This window comes from Hypomesus nipponensis, chromosome 16 (genome assembly GCF_054491055.1).
Source record: "Hypomesus nipponensis isolate SF chromosome 16, ASM5449105v1, whole genome shotgun sequence".
Lineage (NCBI taxonomy): Eukaryota > Metazoa > Chordata > Actinopteri > Osmeriformes > Osmeridae > Hypomesus > Hypomesus nipponensis.
In genome coordinates, this window is record NC_140376.1 from 8895902 (window position 1) to 8920000 (window position 24099).

At 48.3% G+C, this 24099-nt stretch overlaps 3 protein-coding genes across 7 annotated transcripts in view; 2 read left to right on the forward strand and 1 right to left on the reverse strand.

The window, feature by feature from the left end:
- Nucleotides 1-3: 3 nt before the first annotated feature.
- On the reverse strand, nt 4-6957 carry LOC146254713 (eukaryotic initiation factor 4A-II). The gene is made up of 11 exons (XM_084675825.1): nt 6903-6957; nt 5955-6012; nt 4909-5041; nt 4415-4554; nt 3518-3686; nt 2738-2847; nt 2402-2545; nt 1796-1933; nt 1178-1267; nt 828-907; nt 4-742 (listed from the first exon to the last, which is right to left on the reverse strand). Exons 1-11 carry the CDS (start codon nt 6929-6931, stop codon nt 598-600), a joined length of 1236 nt encoding a protein of 411 aa, XP_084531951.1. The 5' UTR covers nt 6932-6957; the 3' UTR covers nt 4-597.
- Nucleotides 6958-8745: 1788 nt separating this feature from the next.
- Nucleotides 8746-14064, forward strand: LOC146254714 (fizzy-related protein homolog). The gene is made up of 14 exons (XM_084676296.1): nt 8746-8958; nt 9172-9321; nt 9437-9565; nt 9695-9758; nt 9958-10088; nt 10184-10266; nt 10868-11051; nt 11238-11303; nt 11441-11543; nt 11636-11820; nt 12037-12270; nt 12723-12827; nt 13201-13293; nt 13425-14064. Exons 2-14 carry the CDS (start codon nt 9250-9252, stop codon nt 13464-13466), a joined length of 1491 nt encoding a protein of 496 aa, XP_084532422.1. The 5' UTR covers nt 8746-8958; nt 9172-9249; the 3' UTR covers nt 13467-14064.
- A 1243-nt stretch (nt 14065-15307) lies between these two features.
- The window catches only part of rubcn (rubicon autophagy regulator), a 16902-nt gene continuing 8110 nt past the window's right edge, over nt 15308-24099 (forward strand). For 3 of the 5 annotated variants that reach the window (XM_084676015.1, XM_084676016.1, XM_084676019.1), the window contains exons 1-12: nt 15308-15450; nt 17149-17302; nt 17790-17873; nt 18631-18790; nt 18953-19059; nt 19320-19515; nt 20109-20522; nt 21419-21514; nt 21770-21885; nt 22171-22384; nt 23192-23296; nt 23926-24000. In XM_084676015.1, coding sequence (XP_084532141.1) covers nt 15413-15450; nt 17149-17302; nt 17790-17873; nt 18631-18790; nt 18953-19059; nt 19320-19515; nt 20109-20522; nt 21419-21514; nt 21770-21885; nt 22171-22384; nt 23192-23296; nt 23926-24000 — 1759 coding nt within the window. In that variant the 5' untranslated portion in view covers nt 15308-15412. Of the gene's footprint in view, nt 15451-17148; nt 17303-17337; nt 17670-17789; nt 17874-18630; nt 18791-18952; nt 19060-19319; nt 19516-20108; nt 20523-21418; nt 21515-21769; nt 21886-22170; nt 22385-23191; nt 23297-23925; nt 24001-24099 lie in introns of those variants that run through there. The other 2 variants (XM_084676017.1, XM_084676018.1) reach the window with 2 other exon arrangements.

Below are 24099 nucleotides of genomic sequence, written 5' to 3' on the forward strand. Positions count from 1 at the left end.
ACATTTTAACATGACATTTTATTTTTAAACGGGTCAAGAACAACAAGAACAATTCAAAGTGTTTATACTACAGCCCCCTTCTGAGAAAAAGTGGGTCTTTGAATTTAAAAAAGCTTGATTAAATACACTGCACAAGTCACCTAGATATAGCTTAATTTAAGAGACTATATCATCCATCCCAAACCTCTGCATAACCTCACATATGTCACCTTCACATAGTTAGAAGACTTGAGACAGCACTTATAGTTTTTAGTCCACAAGTAAACGATTAAACGATAGAGGATATCTACTACACACACTCTTACTAGTCTAGGATAAGGAAGTCTAAAAGAGAGCCATTTTGAAGACGCCATCGTGTCTTCGTACACCCACCCCTGCACTCGACCTGTTGGGGAAGACAACCGCTCCTACGAGAGCCTGCGACCGCAGTCGCCGCCTCGCTTTGAGAATATCTGGATTTCTGATCCTCTTTCAGCATTAGACACAAAGATAGATTCGATATATTTCGGATAAAATAACCGCGATGGACCCGTTGGTTCTGCGACAGCGAGCGCCGAAAAAACAAAATCATAAGAGTAACCCAGCCGCGTGTCAGTTCTAGATCAGGTCAGCCACGTTCATCGGCATCTCGTCAACGGTCGTGTTGTAAAAGGTTTCAATGTCGCGAAGGATCCTCTTGTCGTCCTCATTAACAAAGTTGATGGCCACACCTTTTCTGCCGAATCGGCCTCCGCGGCCAATCCTGTTGAAGACAAAAAATACACCATGTTACCAAACAAAAGACGGTCAAAGTTGTTCATTGTCGGTTTCAAACCCGAGTGTTAAACCTGTGGATGTAATTCTCCCGGTTGGTGGGCAGATCGTAGTTGATAACCAGAGACACCTGCTGCACGTCAATGCCACGGGCCTACAAACAAACACACACACACACACACGCGCCTTTTAGCTCTCATGCAACATACATAATTCAGTGCACGTGAAATCTGAAAGCTCAGCATTGTCATTCGAAGCCACGCTACCCTACAATGTAAGGCCAACGGAGTTGAAAGGATCAAATAAAGGGCTGCGATTCGTCAAAGAAAGCTTCGATAAGGGGGGGGGGAGCGTTATCTAAAGTGTACCACTGCTGCTCCATCACAGCAGGGGGCTCCTTGTAGCTGAGGAGAGGTTTTGTTACCAGCAGGTCGGTGGTGATCAGGACTCGGCTGGATCCTGACCGGAACTCTCTCATGATGACGTCCCTCTCCTTCTGGTCCATGTCTCCATGCTGGCACGACAGGGACAACTTGGATTTAGCATTAGGTTGTTTGGGTCAACGCGCCAGGTGAAACTCGGATCTCCTTAAAGACACCCAATCTCATCTAGACAGGTAGCCAGCCAGGAGGTAGAGGAGTGGGGGGGGACGGGGACGTTTATAGATGCACTGGTCACGTTCTAGGTATACAAGCCTTATCCTAACTCGGAACACCTGCTGGTGACGTTTCGGTTCAGGAATGAAATGGGAGACGGGAGGCGCACAGACCTACACGCCACATATCTATTCGAAAGCTAGGGACAGCAATAGATTGAGTTAATATTACACATTGCATCCATTTTATTTTCGTCCAATTGGATGTGTCGTGTGACCATCTTGGTCCAATCACGATCGAGTGATCACGCCTGAGGCGAGAGTTGGCCTTGTTTAATCGGATGGATGTGCAAGTTCTCTTTGGCGGTCCAAATTGTTGCTGATATACAAAAAGAAACGGATTTTCTCTCGAAAGTTATTCAACCCCGCCCCTGTGAGGGTCCTCACCAGGGCGGACACGGTGAAGTCGCGGGCGTGCATCTTCTCGGTGAGCCAGTCCACCTTCCTCCTGGTGTTGAGGAAGATGACGGCCTGGGTGATGGTCAGGGTCTCGTACAGGTCGCACAGGGTGTCCAGCTTCCACTCCTGCCGGACACAGCGAGGGAAAGAGGGAGGGAGAGACGGGGAGACGAGAGCGGAGGGAAAACAGATCCGGTTTCAGTTGACTGGGGCGGGGTGCGTTTCATTACACAGCATGCGCTACCTTCCTGCCTCATCCTTCACTAATCAGAGACAGCTTGATACCACACGGCCCCGACCCTGATCACCATCTAGGGAGATAGGTCAAATGGCTGAGCGGTTAGGGTGTCGGGCTATCAATCAGAAGGTTGATGGTTCGATTCCCGGCTTGGGAAAGGCACTTCACCCTACTTGCCTCGGGGAGAATGTCCCTGGATAAGGTGGCTAAATGACAAAATGTAAAATGTGATGTCATCCAACAGTTCTCATTTGATAACCGCGTCTCTGCACGACTGACATCTCCCTCCTCTCTGGACGCTTCGTCGTCACGCCCCCCCCCCCCCCCCCCCCCCCCCAGTCCCCCGGTCCCCGTACCTCTCGCTCCACGTTGATGTAGAACTGGCGGATGCCCTCCAGGGTCAGCTCCTCCTTCTTCACCAGGATCTGGATGGGGTCCCGCATGAACTTCTTGGTGACCTCCAGCACCTCGACAGGCATGGTGGCCGACAGCAGCACCACCTGGTGGACGCACGCGCACGGTCAACGACGACGCGTCGACAAGGAGGGAAAACCAAAAAGGTCGGCTACGATTATTAACTTCACCACGCGACAAGAGGCAACCATAGATGTTGCTTGTGGAAATAAAAACCCATAAGCAAATACATAAAAAATTATAATAATAATAGTTTTGATGTTTATTTTTTTACTCACTTGGATGTTCGTGCTTAGTTTTTGAAATATCTCGTAGATCTGATCCTTGAATCCTCGACTCAGCATTTCATCGGCTTCGTCCAAGACGAACATCTTGATGGCCTTAGGAGCTGGGCGGAACAAGAGACCCAGCTTCACCCACACGCCCAATCACTGTGCATGGGTTACACACAATATTGCAACAAACTGGCCCTTTAGAAACAAGAGTCCTCCATTGAAACCCCAGACCCAGTTCAACACTTATCCCCTGAAGAGCCAGACATAAAAAAAAGACCCATTTGACTCATAAAATATTCAGGCCGAGCCTCCATAACATCCATTCTTTACCATAAGACGGACGTTTGGATAAATTATGCAATACTAATATAAAAAGACGTCATCCCGTTCTTTATCAATTTTTCAAGAGTCTTGATTTTTAATTATACAGAATATAATGACAAACATGTCAGTCAATTTTAGCATCGGAAAATGTAGTGGCCTTACATTTATCTTACAAATAAAGAATAATCTTATACTGGGTGCAGAGTCCAGGACTTCGACCCTCCCAACCCTGACCTGGTGGAGGTAGTTTCGTGATCAAGGCCAGGAGATCACTACTCCATCTAAGATCAGATCGAACCTGCCCCAGCGAACAGCTTGACAGACCTTACAGCTCCTAAAGGGGAACTCCTTCCAACAACGACACAGAGGGAATTCCTACAACGGCCGTTCTAGCGTCGAGCGGGGCCGGAGCCCCGTGCACTGGAGTCGCTCGGGCGGGCGGCGGAGGCCGGAACTCACACAGGTATCGGCGGTTCATCATGTCGAAGACGCGTCCGGGCGTGCCCACCACGATGTGCGGGGCCTCGGCCTCCAGCTTCTTCATCTCGTTGTGGACGTTGGTGCCTCCGATGCAGGCGTGGCAGGCGGCGCCCATGTAGTCCCCCAGGGCCAGGATCACCTTCTGGATCTGTGGCGAGCGAAGCAGCCAGGTCACGGGTGGAACATGGGACGTCCTGTGTCAAACCGCCAATCCCACATAACTTCCCATGTATTTATATAGGACCCCATATCACTTCATTATACTCTGGGATTTTCCAGTTCGAGGGCCGGGGCTGTGCCGTATACGGCAAAAGAATCCTCACTTGGAATTCGGTATCATTAAATGCCGTTTTTGTGCAAACGGATGCACTTTGAAGGTACCGGAAGGCATCCAACTCATATGTACTCTGGAAGTGACTTCACACAGAATGTTCATGACGTTTTAGCAAGGAATATGCGGTTGGTGGCAGGTGGCTCCTCAAAGCTCCTCGAGTCATTATGCAAAGTATGGGTTGGAGTACTTGCCCTGGGCCTGCACATTACATTCACTAATGCTCATAGATTAAGCAACCGGTGATGAGTTGAATAAGAAAACAGATGCTGAAAGGGAATCATGTGGTTTTAGAGCAGAGCGGTTTGTGCGGGAGAGATACAAGACAAAACCCCTGTGTCAATCGTGCAACCTAGGCAGTCCGGAAAAAGGCGAGGTTTAATTTACCCCCACAAATGTTTAGAAAAACACTAACCAGTGCCAGAGATCACCACTTAAGCGTTTTTGGGGGGGGGAGAAAAGAAATTGAAGATACCTTTTCGTTGGGGTATTATGCTGCCGCGGTTGACACCTAGTTAAACTAGGACCCCTCGGTTTCAGCATACCTGCTGAGCCAGCTCTCTGGTGGGGGCCAGCACCAGAGCCTGGGTCTCCTTCTGCCCCAAGTCCAGCTTCTGCAGGATGGAGATGGCGAACGTGGCCGTCTTCCCCGTCCCCGACTGGGCCTGCGCAATGACGTCATAGCCTGGAAAACGAGGGGGGGGGGGGGATTTGACAACATGGGGTAGAAAGTTTGAGGGCAAACGATAAAACCGGCTTTTGGGACGCCACAAGCGGCGGGGGGGTATCCCAAGTTGTGCGAGAAAATACAGGGGGGAGGGTCTATGTTTTAAGTCTTTGCTATTCTACGTACTCCGATCTCTGAGCTGAGTTACCAGTAGAGCACATCATGGTCTCCATTCAAGAGGTCAATCCCGGGAGGCGGTACGCCATCGTTTCGCTCGATAGCCTCGGGATCAGGAAACCGACTAGGGAGGCGCACCCGAGTGCTTACAGGCATGCTCTGTGCGCTGTGTGCGCTGTCATGTGTTTCACGTACCTTTAATGCAGGGGATGATGGCTCTCTGCTGGATTGCAGACGGCTTCTCAAACCCGTAGGCGTAGATCCCCCGCAGGAGCAGCTCCTTCAGGGCCATGTCATCAAAGTTGTCCGTGATCTCGTTCCAGTTGCTCTGAAACGACACGGCCCAGAGACGTCGGGGCATGGTCAGTGTCCGTCCGCGACACACCCTAGGTCCTCACTCGTTTGTGGTAGGTTCAGGAACTGTTCCCCCCCCCCCCTATTGTGGGCCCATATGGCAGTGGTTCCTCAACTCTGTCCTCGGGGACCCCCTGTCCCGCATGTTTTAGATGTTTCCCTGCTCCAACACACCTGATTCCAATAAAAGGGTCGTTATCTAGCTCTGTGGACGCCTGGTAACGAACGTGCAGGTGTGTTGGAGCAGGGAAACATCTAAAACAAGCAGGACAGGGGGTCCCTGAGGACAGGGTTGAGAACCACTGCTTTATGGGATTGATGCATATTACAGCATTCTGTTACACATCGGTGTGACAAATGGACGAAACTACTGTTGTGGAATGCAAATAGTAGTTATCTAACCAACTACTATAGGTTTGACTTCAAATCAAACAAACAAGCAATGTTGAATTTGAAAACACAGAACTCGGCAGGTTTCATTTCGGTGTCGGCTATCGTTCCAGCTCGGAGGAGACAGACGAAGGAAGAACACACCTTCTTCCCCCCGCTCACTGACACAATGTGCCACCGTAATACACACCTAATCTACCTGTCACCCCTACGTGCGCTCTGCTTTTGTGTTCCCCCCTCCCCTCCCCTTCTTGTGAGGATCTGCTGATGCCTGTGAAACTTGGCAGGGAACCTTAAGTACTCACCGGCAGAATCTACTGCCTGGATACCAGTGGCAAGCCACTGTTTTGATACCTGGTATGTGCTACTTGTATTCCTGTTATGTTCTGAAGTACACGAGTCTGTCAGTCTAAACTGTCACCAATCTGATGTTATTGAGGTTTCATGAACCAGCGACTGGACTGAGCCTGCCACGACCAAGGCCCAGGACCACTCACCTCAATGACACCATCTGGCTCCATTCCATCAGGGCCCCCATGGTCTCTGTCTCTAGAGCTGAGGGTGAAACTACAGGATTAGTCTCTCGCATTGAACTCATGAGAGACAGAAGTCTCGTTTTGTGTCACTTTCTCTCCTTTGGTGTAATGGCATAGGCCAGGGGTAGGCAACCCTGGTCCTAGAGAGCCGCTGTCCTGCATGTTTTAGATGTTTCCCTGCTCCAGCACACATGATTCAAATGAATGGTCATTACCCGGCTTCCACAGAGCTTGATAACAACCCATTTGAATCAGGTGTGCTGGAGCAGAGAAACATCTAAAACATGCAGGACAGCGGCTCTCTCGGACCAGGGTTGCCTACCCCTGGTATAGGCCAAATGGTATAGGTCTGTTTACGCCACACTAATCACAGTTACATAAGTTTCAATACATAAGTTGTATGTAGACATTCAAATACAAGGACAGCTGTGAAGACATGGGCAAACAAAAAGTCCAATGCAGTCCAATGCAGAACTTGTACAACAGCAGATGCAATGGTACTTGAAGGCAAGTTGGTACAACAAGATCCTCGCTGAATACCACTGACACAAGTTTGTTCCTAGTGTGGAATGAACGGCACACAAAACCAGCTGATGCAGAACTACAGCCTCCATTGGGAACATGAGCAGAGAAATGTCAGAGAGGGTTCCCATTATAGTGACAGCTAGCTGATGCATGTTTTATATTGAAGTAGTAATCCAGCTGGCTAAATAAGGACCAGAGAGGACACAGTAGCATCCTATGTCGCATCAGGCTTGCTAGCGAGCCAACTATTTCTAAAGAACAGCAACCTTCTTGCATAGATTGTTTATTAGCATGCAGATATAAATTCCATGCAATTAAATTGTACCATGACAGCAGTTATTGTTAAAACTGGCAAGCCATACACAAGTACACAAGTAATTTTACCTATTGTAGTCCGCAGAATCGCTTGACATATTCCTACCGAAGCTTCAAGGTTTTTCTGAAAGGAAATGGATTTATCACGCAGACAGTTTCGAGCTGGCTGGAACTACTACTTCCGGTGACTGATTCTGAATGGACAACATAATCTCAATAAACGACAAATTATTTGGTATGTGTCCATTAATGTACACCGTGTATAGTTCACCTGAAAATAGCATCTGAAGAAAACGATTTGACTACGTACCAAATGTTTAGATTTCCGACGCCATGTACTACCTACTGTTTCGGAGGGATATTGCAGTAAACTGGAGAGGAGATGGAAATTTTTGTGACGGGGTTTCTCCAAATCCATACCAGGGGCATATAAGCGGCTACTCTAGAAGTGCATCAAAATACATAAAACCAACGCTCCTGATGCTCTGTTTGGTCAACTTTTATAGCAATCAGCTTCACTGCTTTATATGTAAAACAAATAAAATATCCTCTTAAAACCAAGGAAGATGATAATGAAAAATAAATGTATAAACATATTGCAAATAAACACTTTATTTACATCTATAACTGACAGAAGGTAGATGGGTTCAATAATGTGGTTTTGACAGAGCGGCTACAGTGCAGCATAACTTTTCGAGCGTCTGATGTACGCAACACTGACCTACTATCTGTCCATTAGTGTTTCACAACATATGTAGGCCTACAGTCATTGACCTCATTTCCCACTTTCTCTCTCTCTTTTTCTATGTGACTCTGTCACTGTTTGTCATGATCTGCATGCTTTAGACTTTCAGTGGCTCCTGCGATGAGTACCGTTGACAAATGACGACTGGCCTCAGCCACAGCCTCGTTCATACAGACACGGCAAGGCTGCAGTTGTTGATGAGTCCTGCCTGTCTCCTCCAACCATTTGGACTTGACAGAGACTCTGTCAAATCTCACAGACATTATGTAGAATGCAGCTGACTTGAATCATGGTGAGAATGACATCACGGATAACACTACAGTTTAACGATGCTGAAAGCACAAATATGCAGTTGTGCATGGTGTCAGATGTCACAAAAATAATCTAGCACAATTTACATTGACAAGGTCCTTGTGAATTTGTACACACTACAGGTGTTTATTATTGACATGGTTGGATGGGTTATGGGACATAAGGACTGGGGGCTACAACTGCTCTTTATCATATATAAACTGCCTGGCCGATAATATGTGGACACCATTCGACAAGTTTGTGGAAACGGGGTTGTCTGCATCTTCTCTGGGTCTGAATCCAGTGTGGTACAGACATTGCTGTGTGTGGGTCTCCAGATTGTATCGACACAGTGGTACAGGTGGAGCTGGTCTCATAGTAGCCAGATGGGGATGGAGACATGCATAAAGTGTTAATGTGACATTAACACTTATTAGTGTTAATGTGTTAACTTATTAGGACAGGCTACTGGGCTGCTCACGGATACAGAGCAGAATAAGTGCTGCCAGTACAGGGCTAGTAACTAGGGGCCAACTATTTGCCATTGAGCAAAAACCAATGGGCCCAGTGCATGTAACTTAAGGTGGCATATACAGTGCCATACTCGGTTTGCTGGATCTCCCTCGACTGCATTATCCTGTTTTGATAACTAGCTCTTTATCTATTTCTTTATGAACTGAATTTGATTTCAAATACATGTAATTTACAATAATATCAATAGTTGACAAACGATCTAACCTTATTGATTGCACAGCAATCAACTACAGAAAAACTACTTGTTTTAAGTCTTTACTTCCCGCCGTTTCCTTGACAACACGAAATGGCATTTCCGTGTTATGATTTGATCAAGTCGTGTCTGGTAAGTACGTCAGAGCGCCGTAAAGTGTCCCACAATGCATTGTATTTGGTCAAAACATTTGCTAGGCTAATCATAGTAGCATCGAGCTAGCGACCACATAACGTACAGGAATAACGATATTACACTGCTTAAGATCTATTACCGGCGTCCTATTATAGTGACCGCAAGATTAGTAGATCTGAAGTGTTTGCTTGGTTTGTTATTAATTCGTTGCGGCCTCGTTTTACAAGGTATGTCTGATCACAATTTTTTGCTTTTTACTGACTGTAATCTGACTTGATTTTTCAATTGACTATTGTGTGTACTGACAGGACTGTGGCTTGTTCCGTGCAGTATGTTGTAGACGGGTAGACAGTTGGCTTGGTAGCAAGAGCTATGATAAAAGAACGACCAGCCTAGCAGTCACATATTTACGTGTTAAGTTGTATGTTGTGCAAATGCAGGTAATCCATTGAGGAAACGCAGGACTCCGGACAGGAGGAGTTGTTTGTTGTGCCCTAATACACTCCACTCAGGTTCCCATGATGGACCAAGAGTATGAACGTCGCTTGCTCAGGCAAATCAACATCCAAAATGAAAATACCAGTCCCATTGTAAGCCTGACACTTGCACCTGACTTTTTTGTTGTCGTACCATTGCAGGTTAAAGTGTGTCATTTTTCTCTGGTTATAATGGCTGACTTCTCCGTCCAATATTGTCATTGTGCAGAAAGTGACCGAGGTGATTAGGCACCTGACTCCCACAAACTCCCCACTGTCATCCCCAAGCAAGCACGGAGACAGGTTCATCCCAGCACGGGCTGGTGCCAACTGGAGCATCAACTTTCACCGAATCAACGTACGAAGCAACTCTATCCTTTCAATAGTAGACTGTAGGATGGTCCCTATTTTTTGCTTTTGTTATTCCAGATGGATTACGTAATATTAACATTATGACAAATAGATTTGCTTGCTTTTTTGTGTTTAGGAAAATGAAAAGTCCCCAAGTCAAAACAGAAAAACGAAGGAAGCAACCTCAGATAATAGTAAAGGTATGTGGTTTCAAACCTCTCTCGTAACTAATCTAGCAATCCAACGCCACTGTTTTTGTAAACTTCTCAGATCACTTTCAAATCTCCACATCTGCAACTTGTTGTTTAGAATGTTCAGAATTGTAATCATGGAGTAATGACCCATACAAAGTCATGACCTATGCTATTGCTCTTCCCTTTTCCTTCTTCCTGTCCGTAGCGGATGGGCTGGCCTACTCTGCCCTGCTGAAGAACGAGCTGCTGGGAGCGGGGATAGAGAAGGTTCAGGACCCCCAGACGGAGGACAGGCGCCTGCAGCCCTCCACGCCCGAGCGGAGAAGCCTCTTCACGGTGAGGCGAACTGTCTGTCCCCCTCACGCCTCCTCGCCCCTTCCACAAATTGTAACTTACCGCTCGATTTCCCCTCTGTTTCCTTGTCCACGCAGTACTCTCTTAGAACCAAGAGGGCGTCTTCACCAGATGATGGCAACATCTCCCCGTACTCGTTATCTCCTGTCAGCATCAAGAGGTGAATGTCGTGTGACTCCCATCGCTTCTACGCGACATACTATTATTTTTTTTTCATCACATTCTCGTCGTGATTTGTTCCCTTCTTATAATCATAAGACTTGTGTGAAGATCCCATACCTAAACCAATCCCATATTTTGAAACCTACATCCATGTGAGTGAACCGGTGCACTAGCCTGACGTTGTCATACTCATAATTCTAGTCAGAATAGGAGTCCGATAACTCTCTATTGGGCTGTGACTATGGGGCATGTTTCAACCAAACTCGTAAAACAAATGCCACTTTGCTCAATTGGATAGACCTACAACCAATCAGCGCAACGTAATGTGTTGTTTGTTGAAAACAAATTCAACCCAAGCGCTCTTTTGTGACGTTGTTGATTACGTTACTGTTGATCATCTGTCCGTCATCGTATAAAACCCGCCCTGGCAATTTCATTGGTCCGCCGAGCTACTGGTTTTATATAGTTTGTCCCCAATACGAACCCCTCCAGACCCAACTTCCCGACCAAATTTTAGTTGTGGGCGGGGCTAAGTTGGGCTGGAAGCCAGGCTACCGGTGCACAGCTATTCATTCTGGACTTCTGCTTCCTCTTTGCAGTCAAAAGTTGCTACGGTCACCAAGGAAGCCTACCAGGAAGATCTCCAAGATTCCGTTCAAGGTCCTGGATGCCCCAGAGCTCCAGGATGACTTTTACCTCAACCTGGTCGATTGGTCCTCCCTGAACGTGCTGAGTGTGGGCCTGGGCACGTGTGTCTACCTCTGGAGTGCCTGCACCAGCCAGGTACTATGTGTGGAGGACCTATTTGTGGAGTGTGTGTGTGTCTGTGTGTGTAAATATCTGAAAAAGAGAGAAAGAGAAGTGAGATGTATGGCTATTTTCCGCTAGCGTACCGAAAGTAGGGCAGCCTTGGAGTCAGGTATATCTACACCACCCTCTCTCAAACACAATCAAACGGCCTTCTTTCAGGTAACTCGTCTGTGTGACCTGTCAGTGGAGGGCGATTCGGTCACTTCAGTTGGCTGGTCGGAACGAGTGAGTTCCAACTTCCTTCCAGTAACTTGTCAATCACCCTGCAGTCAACGGTGTCAAACACCGATAGTTCTTCATATATGCTTTTGTCCAGTGTGGCTCTTGTGTGATGCCCGATGCTGAGGTTTTTGCGTCTGTAGGGTAATCTGGTGGCGGTGGGGACTCACAAGGGCTACATCCAGATCTGGGACGCGGGAGCGGGGAAGAAGCTGTTTGCCCTGGAGGGACACACAGCCAGAGTCGGTGAGCCAAACCAAGGCAGCCAATAATAAGGCCCTTTCGAAGGTCATCGCGGTTTTCCAATCATGACGTGACCCTTACGGCGCGATCTCCAGGCGCGCTGGCGTGGAACGCGGACCAGCTGTCGTCGGGCAGCCGGGACCGCATGATCCTCCAGAGGGACATACGGACTCCGCCCCTGCAGTCGGAGCGACGCCTGCAGGGTCATCGCCAGGAGGTATGCGGCCTGAAGTGGAGCACGGACCACCAGCTGCTGGCGTCGGGGGGCAACGACAACAAGGTACCGGTTCCACCCACGTGTAGAAACACGCAAACGCTTCCTGTCAGCTCTACAAGTGGCCTGACTTGCGCGTGTCGCTTGGCCATTCATTCGCCTCACCGAATCAACGAATCGATCAATCTTTTTGTCTCCATACAATGGATTTTCTCAACGACGCAGTAAAAAAAAAAAACCCGTCTTCATTTCGACTCCACCCTGTGCTCTGTGTGTGTCCAGCTCCTGGTGTGGAACCATTCCAGCCAGAACCCGGTCCACACGTACACGGACCACGTGGCGGCGGTGAAGGCCATCGCCTGGTCCCCCCACCAGCACGGGCTGCTGGCCTCCGGCGGGGGCACGGCCGACCGCTGCATCCGTTTCTGGAACACCCTGACGGGCCAGCCCCTGCAGTGCATGGACACGGGCTCCCAGGTCTGCAACCTGGCCTGGTCCAAACACGCCAACGAGCTGGTGAGAAGGGAGAGATGGAGGAAATGTTGGGTTGACTGGGTTGGTATGACTAACCCTCATACATTTAGTCATTTAGTCGCTCTTATCCAGAGCGACTTACAGTAAGTACAGGGACATTCCCCCCAAAGCAAGTAGGGTGAAGTGCCTTGCCCAAGGACTTGCCCAAGGACTTGACACAACGTCGGCAGGGAATCGAACTGGCAACCTTCAGATTACTAGCCTGACTCCCTCACCGCTCAGCCATCTGACTCCACACTAATAAAGAGATATGCCGTCCAGACACGATCTGAACTAGGCTGGGAACCAGATGAATCTGTGAGCTTGTGTTTTACTTGCCCTGGCAGATGGGTCTGGCTTCCCTCCCATTCAAACGGATTTCCCTCTGACCGGAATCTGGACAGACCAATAACAACCGTTTATCTGTACCCCGTTTCCTCCTCTGTCCACCACAGGTGAGCACGCATGGCTACTCCCAGAACCAGATCCTGGTGTGGAAGTACCCGGCTCTGACGCAGGTGGCCAAGCTGACCGGACACTCCTACAGGGTCCTCTACCTGGTGAGCTCAAATGGTTTAGGTTCGACTTGATGGGTTTGATTTGATTTGGTTAGGTTGAACATCTCCTCACACAAGAATTTCACTGTCCAGAATGGCCTTGTGTTATACTGTGCACAGGACAGTAAATCTTTGACTCTTTGATTTGCACCCTTAAGCACTTTAAGGTATGGGGGATATCATAGGTGTGTATAGACTGTATTATGAAGACTGGAGACAATTTGCTAAATTGGTAGTCAATTTAATTCACAATGGTAGTTGGTGGTTGTTGGTCAGCGATTAGAATCATTGATACCCTGGTACGTAGAACATGGTTTGGTCCTGTCTCTGCCTAGTCCTCATGTCACGTTGTCTGTCCTTCTACCTTTGTATGAAGGCCATGTCACCCGATGGAGAGGCAATTGTCACCGGAGCCGGTGACGAGACACTTCGCTTCTGGAACGTATTCAGCAAAACACGATCCACAAAGGTAAGGGTGGGGGGAAAAAATGGTGAAGGTTAAGCCCTGTTCCTATTCCTTTGGATTCATGACGCAACAGCCATCGTGTTTTCAGTACATTCTCAGATGTCAACTTCAACTCCTCACCTCCTTCTGTTCAGGAATCCGTGTCGGTGTTGAACCTGTTTACCCGGATACGGTGATGGGAACACGGGATAAGACTGTTGCTCATGGAACTGTTTGAAAGCCAACGTCAGCACTGAACACACACTATCTCAACACACTACCAAGACCCCACTGTCATGGACAGACAAGCTTTAGAGAAAAGAACAAACCACACTGTTTTTGCCTGTTACGTCTAGGCATATTGAGTGATCTTTGCTCATTGATAAACATATTGAATGTTTTTTTATATGCATATTTTCCCCTCATGTTTTATATTAATTATATATATCGCATTCAGGGTTATGAACATGTTTAGCCTTAAAGTGCAATGTATACAAATGCCATAATGAAATGACTGAGCATGAGCCTTAGAGTTCGAATTTTAGTTCATAACACTCAGGTTAATTTATTTCCAAGTTGAATATACATTATTTTAATGTTGGGCCTGGAACAAAATTCATCAATCATGACAAAAATGGATACTAGAATGTGTATGGCACTTTTTTTCTACATGGTGTCGGCCGGAGGAAACAAACTCTGATTGGCTGGCAAAACTGCTTGGCTTGTACAGAGTGCTGTTGGAAAAGATGTAAAGGTTGGAAGTCAAAAACAAGACCCAGGTTTACAAAAACAAAATGGCTGTTGCCTTTTTATTCTCAGGTATTCCGTGTCTGTCAGTTCCTATCTCACGATATCTCTGAACCACTTAACGCAGACGGAATGCTATCATTGGAAACTGACTCCCTGGTACATACTGTTTAACAACACTACTTTTGTCTCTTTAACGTGATACCACTACAGTTTTTATTAGTGGCGGTTAAAAGTGTGGGATCATCAGTAAATTTTGTTTTTGTTAATTAATCATCTGAAATGGGTAAATGTAACCTCCTTGGGGTACATGTCTGTCCTGAATAACATAACAACCAACTTTTTAAAGACCTGCGTTAATCTCTGAACACAATGCAACCATCATTAACTGATAGAACTCATGTTAGTGAGTCGGTCAGACCGATCCACACTCTGATGGTGAGGCTATTGAAGAATGCCTCGTGGAGAACGGATAAGAGCCGTTTTATTACCCTGATCAAACTTCACCTTATTTTGTACATTTCTGGTGTTCTCAGTCTTTCATACTTTCCATCTCCATCTCTCACCTGTTCTTCTGGGCTGTTTATGATCACCAGGTCTGCTCCTCTCCCTATACAATCCTGTCTGCTGTCAGCCCAGTTTTTCAACCAAACTTCAGCCAGCCAGCAGAACAGGAAGTGCCCCATGAAAACACAACAGAGAACTTATTTCAGACCTAGTCAAAGAACAGCTGTAACCAAACCTCCATCCATTGTTACTCTCTCAAATATGACTTGTACAATTTAAGTTTAAAAAACGCACCCATCTACAACCGACGCAAGCACACCCCACAATTTCCCCAGAAATTGTACCCTCTCTAGTTACAATGAATTCCTTCAAAATATTGATTCTTACATATCAAATATGTTTACAACAGCAGTATATTCAGATATTTAAAAAAATATTGAGTTTAAACTCTTCACTTACAAAATCATAAAAAATTATACCTTTGACCTTCTGATTTGATTTCTATAAATGTCACAATGTTTTTCATCAAACCATTTTGTGTGATGTATTACCTCACTGTTTTAAGAGATAATATGAAAAAAAAATACATTCGTAAGAAGGGAGATTAGCTAGATGGCACCAGAGTCTCAAATCAACACAACCGGCAAGTCTGGCAACCCGGCCCACCCCCAAATAGCCAAGTCATGTGGTTGTTGCTAGTCTCTGGATCCTCCCTCTGGATGGTGTTTTGACTTTCTTATCGGACACTCAGTGACAGCTCTGCTGTACAATCGCCAGTCGAGTTGTACAATCGCCAGTCGTCGCTGGTGACTTGTCTTCAGTTACTGAAGACTCTTTGGGGGGAAGCTGATACAGCAACCGTTTTTGGTTTCCCCCCTCATACGAAGACATGGATATCACGGCAGAGGGAGAAGCCGAGGAACGCAGGTAAGGATGCAGGGAACGGTTTGAGACTGGGTGGGATACTGCGAAGCTAATTAGCTATTAGCATATCTTCGTAGCCTCAAAACGATGACGCCCTAGCACACAACACCAGCAAATTATTACTTGTCATACTTCGCTTGACTAACTTGCTAGCTAACCGTGCATTGCTTATACTTATTGTTTACGCTTTCTTTCAGCAATTGATCTAAATAGTTAAGCATGTCGGTCTTGCAAACTGCGACGTGTGTTTGCTAACGCACAGTAGCTGGTGGCATTGGGTGCTACAGACTCTATACTCTATAAATGGATTAGACTAGCTAGCTTGTTAGCATAGCGAGCGTAGCAAGCATATCAACGGATGTCAGAAAAACCAACGATGCCTGCCGTTTTAGTCAGTGTACCCAGTACTACACTAGCCAGGTAGCAACAAGTAGGGATTTATAGCAATTTTTATTTAAAGTTGCACAGAAGCAGTATCATAATTGTGTGCGAACAACTCATAGGATGTTGTCAAATAAAGCTATTGCTACTGCTAGTCATCTAGTTTTCTGTCAATACTTCTTTGAACAACCGGCTTCAACCTTTTACTTAGCCGAATCCAAATAACGACACTCATTCCAGTGTGTCTATGAGGGAGAATGGAGCATCGGGAAAAATCTAATTTAATGGACAACCAAAACACATTCTGCCTCGTTAGGCTTGTTACCTCACTGGTTGAACCTTTCAGTATGTTTACAGTTGCTAACGGATGTGATACTGAGCTGCCCCATTCTTCCTGCATGGCTGCTGTTGCTTTAAAATATCAGTAGGCCTACATTATTGTGTACTTCCCACAAAATTATAGACATCTGAAAACGCTTTTATGACTGATTACTCAAGCGGTTATAAAACCACACAAACGTTTCCCTGTTAAGTTAACCTTTAACCTTTTCAACCTCTTTGATCCTGAAATGGCCCCCCTGGAATCCCTCCCAGACAGACAGACACGTACTCCACCTCATTCACACAACACACTGAGGAGAATGTGCCTATCTCATTACCTGGTCATTTTCTCATTATGTGATTTGATTAGACTGGTGACTTGGTAGCAACCATGGGTGCTCTTTTTGGACATTTAAAGAGCATGTGGTCATAAATGTAACCTTGTTAACACCACAACGCAACCAATTCATGTCCCTGTCCTTACACTGTTGATCAATGAGTATCTCTTGGCTGCTGTGAGATGGAATTGGCTCTATAGGGACTTATACATTTGATATTTTTGACACGGAATAATCAAACGGTCCCTCCATGTTTTCCAGTTTCTGGAAATGTTCATGACTCACTTTGCTTTATAGCACTTGCAAGTGGGTCAGTGAGAGAGAAAGGGAGGAAAAGAAAAAGAAAGTATGCGAGTCTGTCCAGTGTTTTAGTGTCAGCATTAAGCTTCAATTCACTGCTGACTTGAGGGGAAAATGAGGAAGTTGTGGCAATGAGCCTGCACTAGTTGTTGGTCAAAAACATGTTGCTTCAACTGGGTTGAGAATGAGAGCGCCACATCTCGCGGCTTTGTCCTTCAGAACGATCGTTTGGCCATTGTGTTTGCCGATATTTTTTTTTCCTCACATGTCAGACAGTCTCCTAATCATTTGATATCATCTGCTCTGATTCGCTCTCCTCACCCGGCTCCTTTTCTCCCTCTGTACCTCGCTCCTTCTCCAGGAGGGAACACTGGAAGCTGCTGTCCAGTCTGAAGACCACAGTGGAGGGCCTGGTGTCCAGCAACAACCCCAACGTGTGGTCTCGCTACGGGGGCCTGCAGCGGCTGCACAAGGACATGAACAGCATCCTGAGCCACGGGCTCCAGCACGAACAGGTCAGCGACGACACCCAGGGCCCAAAGGCACACCGGAGTCCGTTCACAAATCCGATTTCACGAGTAGACCCGTAAAAAAAAAACAAAAAAAAAAACACACAAAACAGACACGTTCGGACACGAACGGACCGATTTCAAACGGCCTCTATCGACGAAATGCCTGCGTTCCAGAATGTTCTACCGTTCGTTGTGAGACAGGGTTTCCCCCCCCCATTGTTGCCCCCAAGTCACGCTGTCGTCAGGCCTTCGTGATTCATTACTCAGTGCCATCGCTTCTGTGTTAGTTACGTAACGGTTATACAATCTCAAAATGAACCCACTGGCATACATTCTGAAGGCACTTGAAACCAGGTTGTGTCGAATAAAGGTAAGGGGGAAGGCGAATCGACACAAAGGGTCACACGACAGTACAGTGTGGCTTTTCTCGCCCCGCTCGGTTGCTCAGGACAAAGCTTTGGTTATTTTAACCGTCGGTTCTGTGTTGCAGGTGTACTACAAGCAGAAGGACTACTGGCCGTTCGTTTGGTGTGTGCGTTACATCAGTCCGCACTTGGCCTCACACGTGGAACAGGTACGTAACGTAACAGTCCTAATATAAGAGAAGTCGAAACCTTACACAGTTGATACATTTTTTCCAGGCTCGGCCTTATTCGTAGAAATAAAGGAACATTCCCTCCCAGAAACCAGAATGTTCCATCCTCAATGAAAAACAAGCACACCTTTCACATGCTCTCATGTTGACAAAAGAGGATTCCACGCACGCAGTCAATCAGTAACAGCCTCGTTGTTGTTGGCACAGCAACACCTCTGTCTCACATGCTGCTGTTGTGATGGTCAGTGCGACCTTTACCCCTTGACCTGCTTCATGTCTTGTGGATGGGATCTCATAAGACTGAGGTGTCGTCCTCGCAGTCATCTCAGTTACCAGAGCCAACCTCCTGTTATTGAATGACTGGAGGTGGTTCCAAGATTGCTGCTGCTCAGCAGTCGTGAATGGATTGATTTGTGTTTGACCTGGTTGTCTTTTCCTATCTCTCTCTCTCTCTACCTCTCTCTTTACTCCTTGCTCTCTCTCTCTCTTTCTCTTTCTCTTTCTCTCTCTCTCTTGACTGCTCACTGCATCTACCTCTCTCTCTACCTCTCTCTCCCTATCTCTTTACTGTTCACTCTCTAATTCTCTCTTTACTGCTCACTGCCTCTACCTCGCTCTTTCTCTCTCTCTACTCTCTTTCTCTCTACCTCTCTCCCTTTCTCTTCACGGTTCGCTCTTTACTGCTCACTGCCTCCACCTCACTCTACTCTCTCCCTCTCCACCTCCGTGGCTGTAGTTCAGTAAGCTGGAGCCGGTGCTGAGCAGTGGGATGCGGAGTGCAGGGGAGAGCTACAAGGCCGAGCGCTGGCTGCACCACAGCCTCCAGGTCCACCTGCTGTCGGCCCAGCTCCGGCCCCTCCTCCGACACCAGGGGCACACGCGCAAGTACTACAACGGTGAGTGAGCGATAGATAGATAACCCCCCCCTCCCCCCACCTCTCTCTCTTTTCACTTGGCTTTCCAGTTTATGGATTGTGTCACGTTTTTCCTTTTTCTTTTCTTCTTTTGTTTACTGTTTCTCCTGACTTCCCGGATCCTTATCTCCGTCCCTGCCTCAGAGGAGGCCTTTCTCCTGAGCGAGCCCCACGTGACGGCCATGTTCCAGTGTCTGGAGGCGGTGGAGCAGAACAACCCCCGGCTGCTGGCCCTCATCGACACAGCCAGGGTGAGGACTTCTAGAAACCTCCAGAGATTCTGACTGTCAAGCCTGGGAGTGTGTGCGCGCGTGTTTGGCAAACATTTACAAGCGATGTTGTTCTAGATGTTCTTGTCGGTTAAGTTCCAGTTTTTGATTCGTGTTGCTTAATGTTGAGACAAATTAGGAATCGTTCCCCACTGGACCAGGTTCTGTAGAACGTCCCTTCAACACACCACAAATACGCACCGGAGTAAACTAACCAAGCCCTCCCTCCCTCGCCTTCCCAGCTCTCTCCTCTGAAGGGCCTGATGAAGACCCAGAGTCTGTGTGTCTTACCGGGGGCCGGGAGGACCAGCGACGGCCCCCTGCAAGGAGAGCTCAGCCGCAGGTTCACCGCCTCTCAGTTCTCCCTCCGAGAGAGACCCTCCGCCACCAGCACCCCCACCAGCACCACAGCCTCTTTACAGAACACCATTAACACAGGTCAGCAGAGGCACGATGGATCGGTGGATGGATGGTTAGGTGGATGGATGGATGGGTAGATGGAAGAGGCTGAGGGTAATGTGAGAGGCGTGGATAGTGAAAGAGAATAGAATGGTAACAAGAAAAGCAGAGTTAAATACAGGGAAAACAGACCAGCTGGAGCAGGATTCGTGGTAAGTGAGGTTAAAGAAGACCGTGGAGGGTTTAGGGGGAAATTAAGAGAAATTTGACCGGTGCTCGCTTAATAAGATTATGATTTTGGCGTTAAGAAGACTGGGAATGCGTCCTTGCATGAATTCACCATAGTCTGCTTGTGAATGTATGTCTGACTGACTGCACACAAGCCTGAATGTTTGAGCACATGACAGTTTGCGGAAGAGTAGAGTGAAGAATTCTCTACAACAGGCTTGTCTGTCAGTGTTTCCGAAAGGGACACGCGAGCAGGAATGTTAATTAGAACATTGAAAATATGAATTAAAAGAATGACGGAAATGCAGCACTGCTCTTTTTGCGCAAGTCTAGTCCTCTCGGTTCCGGGAGCCATTTTTTGCCTCTCTTCCTTCTGTAACCTTTGACCTCGTTGTGTCTTCCAGACTCCATCGCCCCGGGTGCCCCCTGGCTCTGCGTGTCCGGGACGGGGGAGTGCGAGCGCGGCGTGACCCCCCCCCCCGTCGCCCCGGCCGTCCCCCGCATCGCCCTGATCGAGCCCGCCTCGCCCCCCGCCCCCCCGCAGGACGCCGGCGAGGCGGACGACGACGACGGGCCCGAGTACCTGGCCATCGGGAACCTGGGCCAGCGCCGCCCCCGCCGCGGCTCCCGCTGCTCCGGCGCGGCCAGCGAGCCCGAAGAGGTCCTGGCCACGCCCCCGGGGCCGTGTGCCCTGGCGGGGGCCCCGCCCCCTCTCCGACGCTCCTCCTTCTCGGTGGGACAGAAGGGACCCGACAGGGCGGGCAAGGGGCACGTCCGCTCCGTGTCGGACACGGGACTCGGTCAGAAACACAGACATGGTGAGTGACCGTGTGTGTGTGTGTGTGTTTTTACAGTAGGCACGCACGTGCGCGGCGCGTGTGTGCGCTGCCAGCTCGTTCCTGGGGAACGCGGCGCGACGGCAAAAGCGTGGGCGAGATGGCGCGCCCACATCCTGCCCTCCCTAAAGACGCGCGTTTCCTGCTGCGCTCGGATGTTCAACTTTGCTTCTGATCGATGCAGCCGCCTTTAGGCTCTGTCACCACTTTAACTGCGAACCTTTCTCTCTCTCTCTCTCCTGTCTTTCGCCTCCCTTTCTTTTCCCTTCCGTCTTTGCGTGAAGGAGGTGGCCAAAGGAAAATCACCATAATAATAGAGGACCCTATAGCAGGTGGGCGGCGCAGACAGTACCGTCCATTGCCCTTCTCGTTCCCAACCCATCCACCCACCCAACCACCCAACCACCCCTCCCCTCCCTTGCCTGAGCATGATTTATATTTCCTGACTCACTACTGGCCTCGCCATCCTAGTTCCTGGTTCCTTGTTTGTGCTCCCCGCTTCTTGATTCCATTCTGCCGTGTCTGTTTTTAGTCGGCTTCGGGTCAAACCAAGGCCGTGAGCCCTAAGCCCCCACCATGACTTCAGTGTCTCGTTGTCTATGCAGTCCACTTGTATTCAATCCCTGCACGCTGTTTCCATTACATTGCGGTATTTGTTGTGTTCACTCAAAACAGCAGAGGTAAAAATGTTGACCTGAAGGTTACCTTCAACCTTGGTTATTGATTAAGTATTGCTTCAACAACATTTTCTGCTTTGTTTATTAGCAAAACGTTTTTTTTTTTTTGTTTTTTTTTTTTTTTGGGGGGGGGGGGCTTCATGTCTGAAGCTTGACTCACCGGGGTTGTGTGTTATTTGACCTTTGCTCCTCTGTGTATAGAGTCGACTGAAGTGGACTCGTGTGTTCAGGGCTACGGTCCCTTCTCCCCCCAGAGCAGTGATGCTAGCACTGCCAGCTCCCTCTACATGGAGTCCAGTGAGTACGCTCGATGACACCTTCCGCGATCCACCCTCACCAGACCATACTTATGCCGCGACACATGGTCGGCCCAGGAAGTGAGGTCACAATTTGAAGCCTCAATTTATTATGGTGCTCTATTTTGGGCATGGTTTCTCATAAAGGAAGTGTTCCTGTGGTGTCGATTTTGTCTACAGTCACCTTAGCTAGAAGTATGGCAGGTTTTTTTGTGTGTTTCATACGTGTGTGTGTGTGTGTGCCTCGTGGGTTCAGATGGCTCGCAGTACGGCAGCGTTCCAGACGGCATGTTCCGGAAGCCGTCAGAAGGCCAGAGCCTCATCAGCTACCTGTCAGAGCAGGACTTTGGCAGCTGTGCTGACCTGGAGAAGGTATGTGAATGAAATGATAGGCTTATATCACAATAAACCCTGCAATACCCCACTAGTTTATTCTTGATAAAAAATAAAAATAAAAGATTAAAAGGACAAATATGGTGGGGCTTCTTGTTAGGTTACAAGCTTGACAGGTTCCTAACGAAATACTCGAAACAAAGCCAAACATCCATGACAAGGCCCAAGGACTTCACACGTCCTCATTCTGAACGCAAGGAAGGCGATATTTAACTCGAAACTCTAACACGACCCCCCTTCGCTGTCGGCCGTCCGGCCTCCCAGGAGAACGCCCACTTCAGCATCTCCGAGTCCCTGATCGCCGCCATCGAGCTGATGAAGTGCAACCTGCGTCGGCGGCAGGAGGAGGGCGGCGGCGGCGGCGGCGAGGAGGAGGGCGACAGCGACAGCGAGATCCAGCTGCTCAAGCAGAAGATCCGCCTGCGCCGGCAGCAGCTCCGCCGCGGGCCCGCGTCGTCCTGCACGCCGTCGCAGCACCGTGAGTGGCTCGCACCGACGCACGCCTTTTTCCTCACGCGCACACACATGGCGCTGCGGATGCACAGTCGTGGTGAGCTGTGAACTTAAAAAAAAAAAAAACACGACAGGCAAGAACAACTTTTTTCTATATCTATATTTACATTTAGTCATTTAGCAGACGCTCTTATCCAGAGTGACTTACAGTAAGTACAGGGACATTCCCCCGAGGCAAGTAGGGACACAACGTTGGACACAACGTCATTTGGCACGGCCGGGAATCGATCTAGCAACCTTCAGATTACTAGCCCGATTCCCTCTCCGTTCAGCCACCTGACTCCCTCGATATTTACTAGTCAGCCGCTCATCCAAACAATATCACCTGCTTCACTGCACGTCCTTGAGCAAGACCTGCCGATGGTCAACTTGATACAATGCCTGCTTCTTGAGATGATTGAGTCACACACATTCCTGCCTGTCCAGTGACAGCAGATGGGAATCCACAGTAGAAGGTTATCGTTCACGCTGGTCCCGCTTGTGTCGCTCCCTCTATCTCTCTTACTCTATCTCTCTCTGTGTGTCCCTATCTCTTTTTCTCTCTCTGTGTGTCTTTCTGTTTGTTTCTCTTTATCTCTCTCTCTCTCTGTGTGTCTCTTGTCTCTCTGTGTCATTTACTCTCTCTCTCTCTCTCTCTCTCTCTCTCTCTCTCTCTGTTTCTCTTTCTCTCTGTGTGTCTCTCTTTCTCTCTGTGTGTGTGTCTCTCTCTCTCTTTCTGTGTCTCTCTCTCTGTGTCTCTCTCTCTCTCTTTCTCTGTGTCTTTCTCTCTTAGTGTTCCACTCGACAGACAGCGGAGGATCCAGGAGAAGCTCCCAGGATTCCCTGCACACGTCCGACTCGGACTCTGTGGAGGAGGTGGTGGAGTGCGAGCTGAAAGGTAGATGCCAGGATGCAGGAATCCTGTTCCTCTCTCTGTGGCGAGGTGCTCATGTGTGCTTCATTCTCATAAACGCCATTCCCGTTCACCACATTCCGTCGAGCCGGAAACATTTCACCATTTTGCCTTGCGCTGTCGACAGGTGTAGCCAGGTCAAGGACACATTTGATGAATTATGATAACGGCGTATGAAAGATTCACTCCTTTGGCTCTGGGATTTATGACGTTGAGACTTTGGAAGGGTTTGATTTTAAGCGTTTATAATTTTCCATGTCTATGCACACCGTCGTAGATGTGAGGCATTTAGTCCTGACGGACAAAGAGAGATGGACACAGTATGCAAAGTCGTCTCCAGTCGCTAACTTGTGGTAGCGTCCAAGAGGGGCTTTTATAGGCGAACAAGTGACACAAACAAGCACGTCTCGAAAGGCGGTGCATGACTGGCAGCACGGGCAGCGGGTGACTTTGCCCCGTTCTCCTGTGTGTCTTTTGAATATTTATATTGACTGTGGAACTGCCCATGCGTGGGGTTAAATTGTACACATTATTGTCCCTGTTTTGTGTTTGTACCCCTGTGTGTGCGTGTGTGTCTGGTGGCGCCCATGCTCAGTGTAGTTTCTGTCTCCCAGATGGCAGTGAGGGCCAGACCCTGATGGCGGTGTCTCAGAATGGCCTTTCCCTGTCTCTCGCCTCGCTCTTTTCAGGTATCTGCCAACGGAAGGGGGGGCTGGAGGCCTAGGGAGACTGGGAAGGGGGGGTTGGAGGCCTAGGGAGACTGGGAAGGGGGGGGCTGGAGGCCTAGG